Here is a 14969-nt window from a genome sequence, read left to right on the forward strand (position 1 = left end):
GGCGAACTAAATAGTGGATGACGTGTAGAATGAGAACGTATAGGAATCTCTCAGGCAATAACATTCCCATTTGGAAATGATAAGGACAAGGCAGCATCCATAGATTGGTCCAGATGATGTGACAGTACCCGCTCACCTCAAAATGAAACAGGATCTGGTTCTGGACCAGTTTCACCGGACTGCTGAATCCAGCGAATACTCAATAAATGGCCAGGAGAAACTCCGATCTCTACAAAAAAAGCTCACCGTCAATGATCTACTGGTGGGTCCCGAACCAAGAAAAATTCAATTGATAAAAGAAAAAAATATCATAAAAAAACCCTGAGGACCTTGGAATGCCCAACATTGAAATCAAAAAATTCAGCATTACCCTTTTTCGTAAATCCACTCCAATTGATCCGAGTCTATGTTGTCATTTCCAAAGATGTATCATCTATGGAAGGTCATATTATTTCAAAAATAGTAACAAGGGAATACAAAATCGCTATCACTCAAAGCCAAAGATCTGAAACCGCACAATTTTCAGTTCTAGATCGTCAGGAGTATGTCCGATGGCGACACGGACGCGCAATCGGGCAGAGAAATCGGGAGACAGTCGGGATTCCGATGCAAGCGGGAACACCCGAGCCTCCCATGTGAAGGGATCCCGACAGTGCCCGTGGTCGGTAGAGCAGGCCGAGACCAGGCCTTATTTGGCTTTTGTTTTAAGGCAACCTCTAGATGGCTTACAAGCACTCTTATCGAGAGTGTAAAGAACCATTAGCCTATAGATGACCTACTGCAGGGGGCATGCAGACGCCACCATAGAATCTCCGACAAAGGGTTCAAACGGGGCGCAATGCCTTATCTTCTTCCTAGAGACCACAGAAAATGAGTCTATCGGTGGTCTATACTCCGTAGTCTGTAGTCAAAGAATCAAGGAAAACCACCCACGTCAGATTCCAGCCATCTCGTCATTTCTATCCAAGGGACTAGAATGGTTTGGTGTAGCCGGTGAGCAGTTTGACACCTCCATAGTGGAGCCCATCGGCGGGATATCTACCATTCGTCAGAGTAGCTCCCGTTCGAACCGTGGCAAGGAACTTCAAGAATAGGTACTCGGAGAAAAGGAAAAGATAATTAAAGAAAGTCTCTGTAGGTGGGGGAGCTTGGATGATAGCACAGGCCAATTGTGAAATTAACCCAACCATCCACTTGGTTCACAAGCCAGTCACAGATCAGCTGTGTGCATGCCATGTCCACATGGATTTCCTCAGGTGTGATTGGGATAGCTGACCCCTACCATTATTTATATCTCATGGATCTTATAGGCTACACCTCTCAGTGTGACTGTGTAGCTGGAGAAGACATACATATTATAGGCACCGGCTAAGATCAATCCGATTGCCTGATGATCAACAGTGTCTCGGCCATGCAGTAGGCCTCAAAGGACAGTGCACAGACAACAAAGTAGTTAGGATGTGATGTGCTGTGTTTCACCATGGCGGAGTCACTGTTTTTCTGCAGAAATTGCATTTGAGTGGAGTGGACTGCAGACAGAATATACTGTAACGTAGTGTAACATGCATGTTATGCATCTCAGGCACGATCGTTCCAAAAGAGGATCGATCGCGGGAAGGGACGATCCCGAGGTTATGTACTCCGAATGGCGTGATGGATTCTGGGTAAACGAAGGCCCCCCGGCTAGAAAAGGTGAATAGCTTATCAGTTGAAGAGTGGATAAAATTATGAGAAAATTCGAATAAATAAATAAAAAAAGGTTAAATGTCAAAATCATTGTATCAATACTATTAATGTGATCTTTCATATGATCGCAGAGCTGACGTAAAAGACACGGGGCTTATGTTTTTACCTTTCCCACTTGAGGAGAGATTGAGCTGAATTTCTTTACTCATTTTTCTATTTCTTTTGAGAGTGTTTTTCTCCTAAAATTCCCCCTTGTTCTCCCGAACTGTTCCCCTATTTCAATATTCATGGTTTATCGGCTAGCTTAGTCACATCATCTCCGTCCTTTATCGCCACCCAACTTTACAACCGGAAACGGCACATCTCCACAGTATAGTGGGACCCGTTTGGTCGGACCGGCCTGGCGATTCTGGACATTGTCCGGTAGATCATAGAGCGGTTTCGCCTGGGAAAAAACCTGTCATAACTTTGTTATTTTTCTTCCCTTCTGCCATTTTACCCACGATATCCTCCTTGACGTTCAAATCATTCGTTTTGCCATCGTGCACATTTTGCTTTCCTAACTACAGCGACTGCCCCGATAGCCCTGGCGGCCATTTTCCGAAATGGCTCTCAGCTTCTTTAGTGGCGGCGGGAGCGCAAGCAATGCCAAGTATTTCGACATCCGGTATGTGGAGTTGAATCGCCAGTGTCTGGGCAGGATATCGTTTTCTAACAGGATTTCAGTTTGGACGAGGACTATATCGTTTTTCGTGGCGGCGAACATGAGGCTGCCAGCGCTCACTTGAAGGGGACCTTGGTGCTATGCCTGTCGGAGCCCCTCGCGATCAAGCACATTCGACTGGAACTAACCGGCATGTCCCGCGTCTGGTATGTTGGGGAACTAGAAGGACGGGAATCGGAAATTCAAGCTAATAGAGTCCTAGTTGGCACCTACCATCCAGCTCGACCGCCGGCGGCCGCAAGTCCTGGAGAGAACGAGTGTTCTACGATAAGACATGGAGATTCCGGGACCCCGGCAAAGGAAAGACTGAAATTCTGGCGGCGGGCAACTACGAATACCCCTTCGATGTCGTCCTCGAGGGTTCCATGCCAGAGAGTGTGGAGGGCTTGTCAGAGACTTGGGTCATGTACCGCTTCAAGGCCGAGATCGGACGAAAGTATGCCAAAGACATTGTGGCACGCAAGCCCCTGCGCATCATTCGAACACTTGATCCGAGCGCACTTGAACTTTCCCACGCTATGGTAAGTCGAGCCTAACTTTTTTCTCTCTTTATGGTGGGGTTGAGCGGGGTACTGACAATGACGTTCCTAGTCGGTGGATAATATTTGGCCGAACAAGATCGAATACTCCATCAGTACACCAACCAAGGCGGTCATGTTCGGGACATCGATTCGAGTGGATTTCAAGTTGATACCCTTGTTGAAGGGCCTGCGGATCGGACAAACTACGTCACAGTTGATCGAAAGTCATGACCTCACCCTGAACCCAGAAGACCCCGACTCTGTTCGCAATACCTACAAGATTACTCGCACTATTCTGACAGATGAGTACGATGTGGATGAAGACCGCATCGAGGTCATCGACGAGGCCGCAGAGGGATATCAATTTACCCGCTATCTGGATATGCCGTCAACGTTGACCCGGTGTCTGCAAGACACAGACACGAAGGGCATCAAGATTCGCCACAAACTGAAATTCCGCATTCAACTCCACAACCCTGATGGGCACATTAGCGAAGTAAGTCAACAAGTAAGTCGCATGACAAAATCACAGCTAACGTTCGCATCAGTTACGTGCTACGCTCCCGGTCTCGATCTTTATCTCCCCGAACGTCGCCCTGGATGACAACAACAATATTCGTGACTCATCCGCTCAAACCGCCCACTCCGCTAACCAACGACGAGCCGCAGATGAGTTCTCTGCTAACCAGGCACCTCCTCTATATGGCGAACACCAGTTCGATCAGCTATACAGCGAGGTGGATCCCAACGGTTACCGTACTCCTGGCCCCGGCAGTGGACCCAACACCCCATTCGGTCCTCTCAGTCGCAATGTTTCAATCGATAATCTGGCCTCCATGAATGCTTTGACGAACACCGATATCTCGGCCTCCGCCTTGCACAGCCGTCTTTCGAGCCTGAACAATGCCGCCCGCATGGGTCACCTGTCACCCAACGAGTTATCACTCGATTCCACCGCGGAGAGCCACCCCAACGCACGACAGCTGAATGTTCACTTTAATGACTACTTTGGACCATCGTCTGGTTCAAACTCGCACAGCCCGAGCAGCCCCGAGCTCTCTCGCCGAACTTCTGACGAGGTTGACCATGAAAACATCCCATCGGGTATGGCGACCCCCTTCCACCCTCAGTATGCCGAGGTGGAGACTCTGAGCCGAGTTCCCAGCTACTCAACTGCGGTGCGTGCCACCGTGGGTTCGTTCGATTCATGCCTCCCCGACTACAACGCCGTCATCGCGAGCAGCCTGCCGACGCTCCAATCTCCACAACAGGCATACCTTCGAAGTGGTCGAAACAGTGGCCGAGCCAGTGGGATCTCTACACCAATCGAGGTGAATCGTCCCGGCTACTTCAACCCAAACGCCAATGCTGATGATGCCGAACGCAGACTCCGTTTAGTTCAAGCCCGCGCTAGATAGTGTGAGAGGCCACCATCGTCCCGACATTTTCCTTCTACCTCTCTCCGCCTTCTCACTTAAAAAAGTCATCTCTCCAGTGCTGGACATTGGAGCTCCTCATCTACCTTGCTCTTCTCTCTCTCGGAAACCATGTTCCACATGAGACTTTGATTATTTCCAGCATTCGACAGACATGTCTTCATCTCTATTTCTCGGCGTTCGGGCAACATTAGACAGGATCGGGATTTCTCATAGACGGTTTCATGACACTTGCTATTTTACGAGCCAGCTTTGTGCGGGACCTAAACCGCAGCACGAGTTACGCATCAATGCCGATTATCAACTATCCATCTTCCTGTACTTTAATTTTTGTCATCTTCAAACCTACGGGTGTTTTTTAGATCTGGATTATCATATGAATTATGTTTGCTTTGTGTATGATCCTATTACCTCATTATCCCGTTCTAGTAAAGGCCACTGTAGATCATTAGAACTGTGCCCGCCCAAGTTTAATAATGTGATTGTTGGAATGCAACCTCGTGCCCGCATTCGAGCCAACAACACCGGGTCTGTGAAGAAAGCTTGGAAATGGATCCACCTGTGGCGTTTAGTCCCAAGAACCTGGTTTCAGGTCCGGTATAAACAATACAATTGAAAAAGTAACGAGCTTAAGTCACAGGGTTGATCAGTTTAAACTTTTACTTTCAAATTCAATCCAATCAAGTATATCGTTGGGCATAATATGCGCCACAAAATGCGGGCGATGACTTCATCGGTGAGATGCGAACTCAGTTAAAAATGCGGTCATCCTTCTCTGTCAACTACTTCTATCGTGCAATCCTACTTGACCCCACCAAAGATTTTGATCTTGCGCGGCTACATTCCACAACTAGTTCGGTTATAGACTAGCGTTACTACTCCCGGTTTTCCTCAGCCACAGGAGCCACAACGCATACAACTCCCGCATCCCGCATATTCCATCTTCCCAGGTCTTTAACAAAAAGTTTTAAGGAGTCCCATCTCCAGTCACTTGGTTATTGGTGGTTGATTCTCCAGCTCGGTTTCCTCCACCTCCCCGCCTCTTATCCGTTGTCCGCCGCCTTCCGACATGTCGAGCCCCGTAGAGCACAAGCTCCCCCAACGATCTGGGACTGTCAGCAGTGGCTTTACTCGCCGTACCTCTTTCAGTGATGATGAGGCTATTCCGGATACTGATAGCAGCGAGGTATGTCCAGGTGCTTCACTGGAGATCCCCGCCGTTGGGGTTACGAGGGATGACCCCGCGATGGTGTTTGAGGGGCTAACATCTCGCTTCTTTATTCTAGACTAGCAACCTTCTGATTGAGCGTCTTCGTGCATGGAAGCACATGTGTGGAAACCTCGAGGAATATGTCTCGACTACCGCAAAGTTGTCCAAGTCTCAGTCAAAGGACCATGAGAAGATTCTCAAGGTTGGTGTTGGGTGTTCCCCCAGTTCAAATCCTTAAGACTGACGAGCAACTATGGCGGAATAGACTGTCAGTCAGCCATTGAAAGAGGCTCATCACTTCAGCCAGTCTGAGGGCGGCATGGCTGGCCTTTTCAATAATATGCGCAACAACTCCCAGGTACGGATTCAGCCACCAAAGACAGATTGAGTCAATTGCCTGGGCCCTAACCAATGCCTCTATAGGGAATGGTCAACATGTACCTCGAAACCGAAAAGAACCTGACTGCTACCGTCCTCCCAACCCTCGAGCGTCTCCACAAGGAAATCAAGAATAAGTCGAAGGAGCTTAAGACAGGAGCAGCCAAGGGAGCCAAGGCCGTTGACAAGGCTCGCCAAGTGACCCAGAAGCACATTGAGCTTCTGGGCCAGCATGCTGCCTCACACGACTCTGCCATGAGCACCAAGATCGAGCAAGCGCACGACCCCTACCTCCTCAGGCGCCAGATCAGACACCGCCTCAACAAGCAGGTGACTGAGGAGAACAACCACCGCCAGGACATCCTCACAGTGCAGAATTCCTTCCAGCAGTTTGAGGCCCATGTCCTACAGACTGTCCAGGCCGCCCTGGAACAATTCCACCAGATCATGGGTGGACAACTCGACCGTCAGCGCGCCATGTACGCCGACGTCCTCGGAGCCGCCCAGCGCATTCCACCAGACTTTGAATGGATCAACTTCTGCGTCAGCAACGACGCCAAGCTCGTGAACCCCGACTCCCCACCCCGCGATTTTGCCAACATCACCTTCCCCAACCAAGACCATCGCTCCACCAAAGCTCTCCTTGAGGGATCTCTCGAGCGTCGCTCTCGAGCCGTCATTAAGGGATACAGCTCAGGCTACTATGTCCTGACACCGGCAGGCTACCTGCATGAGTTCAAGGATGACGATGACTTCCGCCGTGATCCAAGCCCAGAGATGTCGCTGTACCTCCCTGACTGCATCGTCGGCGCCATCGATGGTGTCAAGTTCACAGTCAAGGGCAAGGATATTTCCAGCAACGTGGTTGGCAATGCCTTCCACACTAATACCGAGTTTAACTTCAAGGCATCCACCCCTATGAATGCCGAGAAGTGGTGGTCTGTTATCAAGGACTCTACACGCGCTGCTCCTGCTGCTGCTGCTGCTGCCGCCGTTCCTGCTGCTTCAACCCACACCTCCCCCGTTACATCTAACGGCTCACCAGAGACTTCTGCACCTACCGAGAAGGCGGTCGAGGCGGCGAAAGATGCCCAGTCACCTGGTGCGGACGTGAAGACTCCCGGTGCCACGAAGCCTCTTAGCCGCGTTACCAGCTCGGGAAGCTACTTCACAGGACCCACCGGTTCAGCTACAGAGAAATCCGAGAAGTCCTAAATGATCTACCGAGAATGGTATCTGGGTCATTGATTTGGTCTATGCATTCCCCCAGTGCATTGCCAGCTCTCATTTCATTTCATTTTTCACTTCTTGTTTTGTTTTTGGAATCATTTAAATTGCTTATTAGACCTGAGCGCGCCCTGAGTCAATTCAGCTGGTTCTTAGTTACTAGTGGGTGTACATTTTGGAGATATATATTGACCTAATAGTCCGCAAATACTATGATTTTGACGATTCCCTATAACCTGATCTCCAATTACAGCCCTTGGATTTCCCGTTTTATTTAAGTGCATATCCCTTGTCGCTTTTTGCTCATTGTCCAGAGTACCTAGATACGCATTGAAGGTATCCACAGTGGGGTGCTGTAGATGCCAAAGTAATGATAGTATCCCCTCTTCACAATCAATCTAGTAAACTTTATTTCTGCAGAGTTGTCAAGAAACCATGCTGGGACCGAACAGTAATGTTGATCGGCAAAAGTAGCCTACGTGAACCTCATCGGTCTGTTTGCTCTTTACGGAGAACGAGACCCGCCAATTTCAGAGTTCGAAGCAATTCTATTCATGCGATCTCCGCTGCTTACCCCGCTTGTCGGATCAGAGCATGCGTTGGCTGTCGATTGCCTAGGCGTGGCGTTTTCAGCCAATGTACCTGACATATGGGCCCGATAACCGACGAGTAGAGTATACACTCGTGACAAATTGAACAGCATACATTTGGAACTTGCCTGAGCGTAGTGTAAATATTTCTTGCCATGGCTTAATTTTTGTAACTGATGGGACCGTTTCAAGTTTTGCTATACTCTTAAATTCGAATCACAGGGAGGCTTCCTTACTTTGGAGCTACCTCGATGCCAATGTGATATGGCTGATCGTAATGAGCTGAAATGCACGACAAGGCTTACAATTACCTTGAACTTGAGCTTGGCCGAGAAAGGCTAATATTTCGGTAGATTTAGCCGATAGTCATATCAAGAGCTCGGTAGATGGATAAAGTATCCTATATAAATAATTACCTATTTCCTCGCACCTACCTATTGTCATATTTTATATTTGAAGCATTCAAGTCATCCGAGTGTTGCTAGTTCCGCCAGTTTTGATTACCCCCATTTCCCACTATTTCTATTTCAACTCAACTCAACAACATGACGACTCCTTCTCAATATGCTGGTCTAGCTGCTACCTGGACTTTAGAAACAGGAAAAGCGCCCCCAACTGAGAATATGCTTTTGCTCGATAGTGGATTTGCCGAAGCCGTCTATGCGCCTGATCATCGAAGCATTGTTGATCGCGTGGATATTATGGACGGCGGCAAGTATCGCTGTGAGTAATAAAGAATCTATCAAGGCCACTCATCATATTGAAAGCTAACGATATGCTGTTAGCGATTGTCAAGTTGCAAATGTCTTACGAGGGAATACCCGCCGAAGAGAAAAGGGCATCAATGGGTACAGGTTGGCTGATCCGCCCAGATCTCCTCGTGACTGCTGGACACTGTGTTTATGACCATTCCGGAAATGATGGACAGGGATTTGGTCGAGTAAATGCCATGCTCTGCCATATTGGCTATAACGGTCGTGATTCTTTGAAATCCCCCTATGTGCAATCTCGATTTGCGAAGAAGATCGTGACCACTGGCGAGTGGATCGACAGTCAGGACAACCGTCATCGAGATGTTGCCTTTGTGCAGCTTGATAAACCTTTCACGGGTCATCTTGGGTTATTTTCATTCGCACCAACTCCTATGAAGGACCATGATGTGATCGGTATTGTTGGATACCCGGGTGATAATTACCTTAAGGATAGCGATGGCATTCAAGAAATGGGTGCTCAGATGTATGAGGAGTTCCAGAACATCAAATATAACCGAGAAGAGAACGCATTGAAGATGCTGCAATATCGTTTGTCGACCTTTGGGGGTAAGTAAACGGCTTTTAATGTTATACCAACTTCGGAGAAAACAGTTAACTGACCATATTTACGTAAATATAGGGCAGTGTGGATCTCCGGTCCTCCGCAAGACGACTCCCAAGATGTCCATTGGAGCTCACTGCTACGGTGAAAACGATAAGAACTCTGCCAGCCCTATTGGAGAACAGGAGGGAGTTGACTATAATGTCTACATCTCGACCTTTGTTACCTCCTACCCAACGGTCAAAGATGTTTCTGGTGTCACCTTCGTCGATCCCCGCCCTCTGCCTGTAACGGTGCCTAGATTTCCATCTCCAGGTTCCATACCTGAAACCCAGGAGGATTTCTTCGATGCTCTCAAATCCATCGTTGGTATCACTCCTCGGGCTGGGAAAGCCGCTTCATCAATGGCTTCTCCGCTGCTTGGGCCTCTCGGTGGGCCTGTGTCTGCTATCGCCGGTGCTGCCCTTCTTGCTGCTGCCAACGCTGCTGCTGCCGAGTTGGGTCCTGGGAATATCCCACAAACAGCCCAGGGAAAATCCGAACGTGCTATTCTCGCGGAGGCATCACTTCAGGCTGTCCTCGGAATTTACGACCCGGACCTGGCTGACAAAATCTTTAAAGAAATGACAGCTCATTACTCCGAGTTGGCATCCGATATCACCAACATTGCACCCCAGATGACTCCTTTGCTAAAGGATTCTGCACTGAGACTTGCTGTCAGCGGCGATTATCTGAGGAAGGTCGATAATATGAAGCTTGGCAATCGCAGACCTATTAGTCAAGATGAAACAGAATCTGTCTCTGATATCGACGCGCCTAATTCTCCGTTTTTGGAGGCTCTACTACAGCCAACCAGACCTGTCGACGGCGAGGAAGGTTTCTTTGATGGACTGGGCTCTATACTCCGTGCCGGCGCTAGGGAGGTCTCGCCGTTTGTGGGAACGCAGGCCAGGATTGGATTGCAACTGCTAAATGACGCTTTCGCACAGCATGAGGAAGACAGGGTATCCCAAGTCCCGAACGATGAAAGGGTTGATGATATGGCTACCACCTTGCTCAACAAGCGGGCTATTTTGGCGGAGGCAGCCCTTCGTGCGCTGATGAAATTTGACAAGCTTGACATTGCCCGAATCTCTGAGACTGAGACGGAGTTAAATTTTGGCCCCGAACGGTTCTTTGATGGCGTCAAGTCCATGGTCCAGCTTATGGGTAGTGCGGTATCCAACGTTTCTCCAAAAGTGATAGACGCTCTTTTGCCAATCGCGGCAGATGCCTTGAGTAGGGACTCTACAAAGAGCAATGCCCTTTCGCCGCCACCCCAACGCAAAAAGCAACCATCCTTTATTGATCTACTCAAGCCTGTTGTTCTTGTTTAGAGTGTGAGTGTCATTGAGAATCTTGCCCCCGCCAAGGATTTTTCTATCGCATCCCTGGGCAATTTCAATTCGGAGGAATATAAAGCGACTAATTTGGATGGCCTCATCACAACCCGCGATCCTGACTTCTTCAAGAAGCTTCAAGAATAGGGCTCTGATCATGTTGCTTCTTTTACTGTAACGGCCTTCCCGAGATCTGTCATCCCCGATTTTTATCAAAATCGATTGGTTACCATCCATAGTCATCATTTGATTCGTTATTTTATCATACGAATCATATCCTTTACATTTTATATAACATTTGAAAGCTATTCCATCGTTTCTAACTACGAATTCATATATTGATGAATGAAATTTCGAATCTCCCATTTGCAATACCTAGATATGATTGTTAGCATCCACTCAATAGTCTTGACTCCCACCCATCATTTAAATCACCGCGTTACCATCTACTGTTGATTAGGTGGTTATTGATCATGGTAGTATACTTCAAGAGTTATTGGATAAATGATGCAACAAATAGTTGATCAAATTGCTTGAGACACCTTCCGCTTGCTAAGACTGCTAAGGGACACACAAATTCGTAAGGTCATGTATTTAATACACTGGTGAAAATATTTGAAGGGATCGCCATACTCTGCAGATCGAGTGTACCCTGCAAGCTCCAAGATCGAGTCTGTTATGATGTGCAATGTGGTATTAATCAAAAATCCTCCGGACTCTCCAAATCATGCAACTTCTGCCCAAGGAATCGACCCAGCGCAGCACATTTCGATTCTAACGCCAGTAGCACGGAAGGAGACGCGGATAGGTTGAGACTGGCGAGACGTGCAAGATCGGCACTGCGGTCGATCTCATGTTGGGCATCAATGGTGCCGTTGCGTGGTGGATTCGGGGACGGTGCGTCACCTTGATTTGCATCTGACGTGACGCCAATCCCGGGGGATGAGTCTGCCAAGGCCCCACTGTCGGGCAGATGTTCAGGATCGGCACCGTTTGGTATAGTCTGATCGATTTTGTTTGGGCCAATAGCGGCCAGTAGAACCTTGTCGGCGAGGCGAGTCACAACCGCCACGGAGTCATCGAGCTCGAAGACAATGGAGCCCACGTCGCCTAGTGACATCGACTGAGCTGTGACGTAGGATGATGGATGGCTGGCAGGGTTCACACCGGTGAGGTTTCCACTGGACGCAGTCTTGGCGTAACATGTGTATGCGGCACCGTAGGTTGCGCTGAGATTGCGGAGTTGACGGGATGGAAGGGTGGAAGCATGGGCGAATACTGCGCCGTTAGTTGAGAAGACACTATATACACCACGGTGAGCTATGGACAGGGTCACGGTATGAGAGCGGAAACCGTACAGCATTGTAGTGATCTCTGGCGGGGAGAGATTATCCTCCAAGAGGTCGCCCAGCGCCTCGGAGTCTAGCATCTTGATATCAGGTAATTCGGGGAGCATGGTGTCGGTGGCAGTTTGAGCAGCCGGGGTATCTATTTCGAATTGGTCCTTTGTGTCCTTCAAGGATTGCCGTTGGGTCTCCACAGCCCAATCCTTAGGTGGGGAACAGGAGGAGTCCTCCGGAAAGAAGAAGCAGTTGTCCTGAAAGTCTTCGTCGTCGTGATCGTACTCGATGGGTTCGTCGGACGAGGGGAGGAGGTTCTGCGCACACTGCACGTGAGAGCGAGCCCAATATGGAAGATACGAGTCGTGGGGCGCAAGGTCTGATTTAACGGCAAAGTACTCGGAGACTGGAAGCGGTTCGAATTCAGCCATCTTCAGACCCATGGCCAGGCAGATACGCGCACGCGCGGGGACCGGAGACGTTGCCTCCAACGAGATTCGAGTAGGATAGGGCAGGACAATATGGTCATAGCTGGGACTAAAAAGGGGAATGTGGGCAGGATGGGAAGACTAAACGCCTTTGGCTCTTGTTTACTTTTGTTCTCCCTGACTCAGAGCTCGTGGTCCAGATGACAAGTCACGATAATTCCCGCCGCACCCGGTGGCACAAAGCCAAGCTCGGGGGATGGACGGGGACTTTTATATGTGCCAGGATAGGTTTGGAGTCATGCGACACCGCGAGGCTCCGCGAACGCGCCCCGGCTGGGGCGCCACGATCATCGAGTAGAGAGCATGGGGGATGGAGGAACGTGGGCATAATTGAGACGATGATTGGATGATGGGAAGGCGAACAGGAAGGAATTAGGCAACAGATGCAGGTGTGCTAAGCGCGGGAAAAGGCAGAAATTCGAAAAAGAAAAGAGAGCAAGGGCCTTAGAGCGTTTCATGGAGGCATTCAACACGAGGCATGGGGTGACAGGCCAATGGTAGGCAACGGACGATCCATTCAGGGCGGGGGTGGGCTTGGGGATGATGCGGAGTGCAGAGAAGGAAATGTTAAAAGCACGAACCTGGCCTGTGCGATATGTTGCCCAAGTGGATATCCTTGGTTGAGAGGAGAAGTTGAGGAGGAGGGTTGATGATCCGCAGATGTTGCTTTACCCGCGGGGGAGATGTCAAGCTCCACATACAATTTTGGATCTAGACTCAAAGCGGTAATTATCCTCAATATTAGACGATAGCATCATGTAATGATGTACTTTGTAAACATTGTCATATTTTACGATAAGGCTACGTAAATTAGATGAGTCCCTAATTATCCCTAATAATTTCTCAGGTTTTTCATACGGACGTACATAGCCACCGATCGGTTGTCTTTTAGTGTATCTCAGACGTGGCGCAGTTTATTGACCAGAAGCTCAATAGGATAGGCCACTATAACAGTCGCATCGTGTACTCCCACGTCATGCGGGGGGTATTAGGGACAGGCAGCGCCGATCCACCAAAAAAATGCCTTGAACGCTCCAGAATGTGGATACAGTTCTGTGGCGACTTATGTATGTTTCATATTTTGGCAACAATTTGCCTCTGAGTCCAATATGAAGCATATGAGTTACTACATCGCCAATCACTTTCAACAACACTACGGAGTATCTTGATCACAAATATTGCATTTTCGCAGAGCGTTGGCTAACTAGATGATCAACTCAGTAACTACTTATTTAGTAATCACGTGCGCTTACAAATCTAAAATTACTAAGTGTTAAAACGGCGTCCCAGTTAGCCTTTTTTGGGTAATTTTGGAGTCATTTTGGCGTCAGGGAATCTTGATTTGACCCCACTTTCGGCTTCCCCTCCCGACTGCTAAGTGATGTGGTTTCCCATATCAAATCTGTCTCGAAAGGTGCTCACATCTCGTTTTGCTCAAGTTGGTAAGATAGCGATTTCCCCTGATTTGGTGCAGCCAATCATACTAACGCATGTAGCTACACGATCTTACACTATGGCTACCGATCCCTCCACCTATAAGTTGAACCGTTCGTGATCCCTCCCCCTCCACAGCTTCGCCCTTCAGCATTAACACAATGGCTCTATAGACTCCATGATCCGGGTCAAGGACCCAAAGCGATCTGTTGAGTTCTACAAGTTCCTTGGCTTGAGTTTGATCAAGAAGATGGACTTCCCTGAATGGGGTTTCTGTAACTACTTCATGTCCTACGATGGTCCCAAATCGCTGCAGGGAGAAACCCACTTCACCGACCGCAACGCCAACATTGAACTCTGCCATAACTACGGCACCGAGAACGACCCCAACTACAGCGTCGTCAATGGTAACACCGAGCCCTACCGGGGCTTCGGCCACCTTTGCATCTCGGTCGACAACATCGCGGCCGCCTGCAAGCGCATCGAGGATGCCGGTTACCCCTTCCAGAAGAAATTAACCGAGGGTCGCATGCGTCACATTGCTTTCGCCAAGGATCCTGATGGCTACTGGGTGGAGATTATTCGCCGCGGCGACGAGGATGTCGGCACAACCACCGACCCAGCCACCTACCGTCTCAACCACACCATGATTCGTGTGAAGGATGCCGAAGCAAGTCTGAAATATTACACAGAATCCCTGGGCATGACACTCCTCCGCACTAGTGAGAACCCGGAGAACAAGTTCAACCTTTACTTCCTGGGATACCCTAAGTCCAACCCCGAGATCAAGGAGGGTGCCCGTAACCCCGTTGCTGAGTGGGAGGGTCTGCTAGAGTTGACCTGGAACTACGGCACTGAGAAGGAGGAGGGTCCTGTCTACCACAACGGTAACACAGAGCCCCAGGGATTCGGTCATATCTGTAAGTCCCGCCGTGCGACCCTTCTGTAATATTCCGGCCCAATCTAATTTTCTTTTCCCTTAGGTATCACTGTTGATGACCTCAATGCTGCTTGTGAGCGATTCGAGTCACTTGGTCTCTCCTTCAAGAAGCGCCTGACCGACGGTCGGATGCACAACGTCGCATTCCTTTACGATCCCGATCAGTACTGGGTCGAGGTGATTCAGAACGAGCGGATCAAACCCTCCGCTAACTGGTAGAAATAAGATATAGATTTGAAAATATCTCCGGTCATACATGAAGACATAAAGAAATCTTTGGTGTACATAATTTTTGATATGTT

The 14969-nt window shown here is 49.0% G+C and overlaps 5 protein-coding genes across 5 annotated transcripts; 4 read left to right on the forward strand and 1 right to left on the reverse strand.

The window, feature by feature from the left end:
- Positions 1 to 2291: 2291 nt before the first annotated feature.
- N7520_006434 (arrestin family protein) lies at positions 2292 to 4349 on the forward strand (the record flags this gene model as incomplete). Its single annotated transcript, XM_057140368.1, has 5 exons — positions 2292 to 2353; positions 2413 to 2556; positions 2613 to 2931; positions 3002 to 3427; positions 3480 to 4349. 5 exons carry the CDS (start codon positions 2292 to 2294, stop codon positions 4347 to 4349), a joined length of 1821 nt encoding a protein of 606 aa, XP_056994374.1.
- Positions 4350 to 5436: 1087 nt separating this feature from the next.
- Positions 5437 to 7170, forward strand: N7520_006435 (PH domain protein; the record flags this gene model as incomplete). The annotated part of the gene is made up of 4 exons (XM_057140369.1): positions 5437 to 5553; positions 5654 to 5779; positions 5843 to 5935; positions 6001 to 7170. The coding sequence occupies 4 exons, from the start codon at positions 5437 to 5439 to the stop codon at positions 7168 to 7170; spliced, it is 1506 nt and encodes a 501-aa protein (XP_056994375.1).
- A 1147-nt stretch (positions 7171 to 8317) lies between these two features.
- Positions 8318 to 10462, forward strand: N7520_006436 (trypsin-like serine peptidase; the record flags this gene model as incomplete). The annotated part of the gene is made up of 3 exons (XM_057140370.1): positions 8318 to 8495; positions 8558 to 9091; positions 9165 to 10462. 3 exons carry the CDS (start codon positions 8318 to 8320, stop codon positions 10460 to 10462), a joined length of 2010 nt encoding a protein of 669 aa, XP_056994376.1.
- A 703-nt stretch (positions 10463 to 11165) lies between these two features.
- On the reverse strand, positions 11166 to 12248 carry N7520_006437 (uncharacterized protein; the record flags this gene model as incomplete). Its single annotated transcript, XM_057140371.1, has 1 exon — positions 11166 to 12248. The coding sequence occupies one exon, from the start codon at positions 12246 to 12248 to the stop codon at positions 11166 to 11168; it is 1083 nt and encodes a 360-aa protein (XP_056994377.1).
- A 1426-nt stretch (positions 12249 to 13674) lies between these two features.
- On the forward strand, positions 13675 to 14886 carry N7520_006438 (lactoylglutathione lyase GLO1; the record flags this gene model as incomplete). The annotated part of the gene is made up of 4 exons (XM_057140372.1): positions 13675 to 13735; positions 13790 to 13840; positions 13901 to 14647; positions 14711 to 14886. 4 exons carry the CDS (start codon positions 13675 to 13677, stop codon positions 14884 to 14886), a joined length of 1035 nt encoding a protein of 344 aa, XP_056994378.1.
- Between the last annotated feature and the right edge of the window lie 83 nt (positions 14887 to 14969).

The sequence above is a fragment of the Penicillium odoratum genome (genome assembly GCF_028828045.1).
Source record: "Penicillium odoratum strain IBT 22623 chromosome Unknown utg000005l_segment0_segment0, whole genome shotgun sequence".
In the NCBI taxonomy this organism is placed as follows: domain Eukaryota; kingdom Fungi; phylum Ascomycota; class Eurotiomycetes; order Eurotiales; family Aspergillaceae; genus Penicillium; species Penicillium odoratum.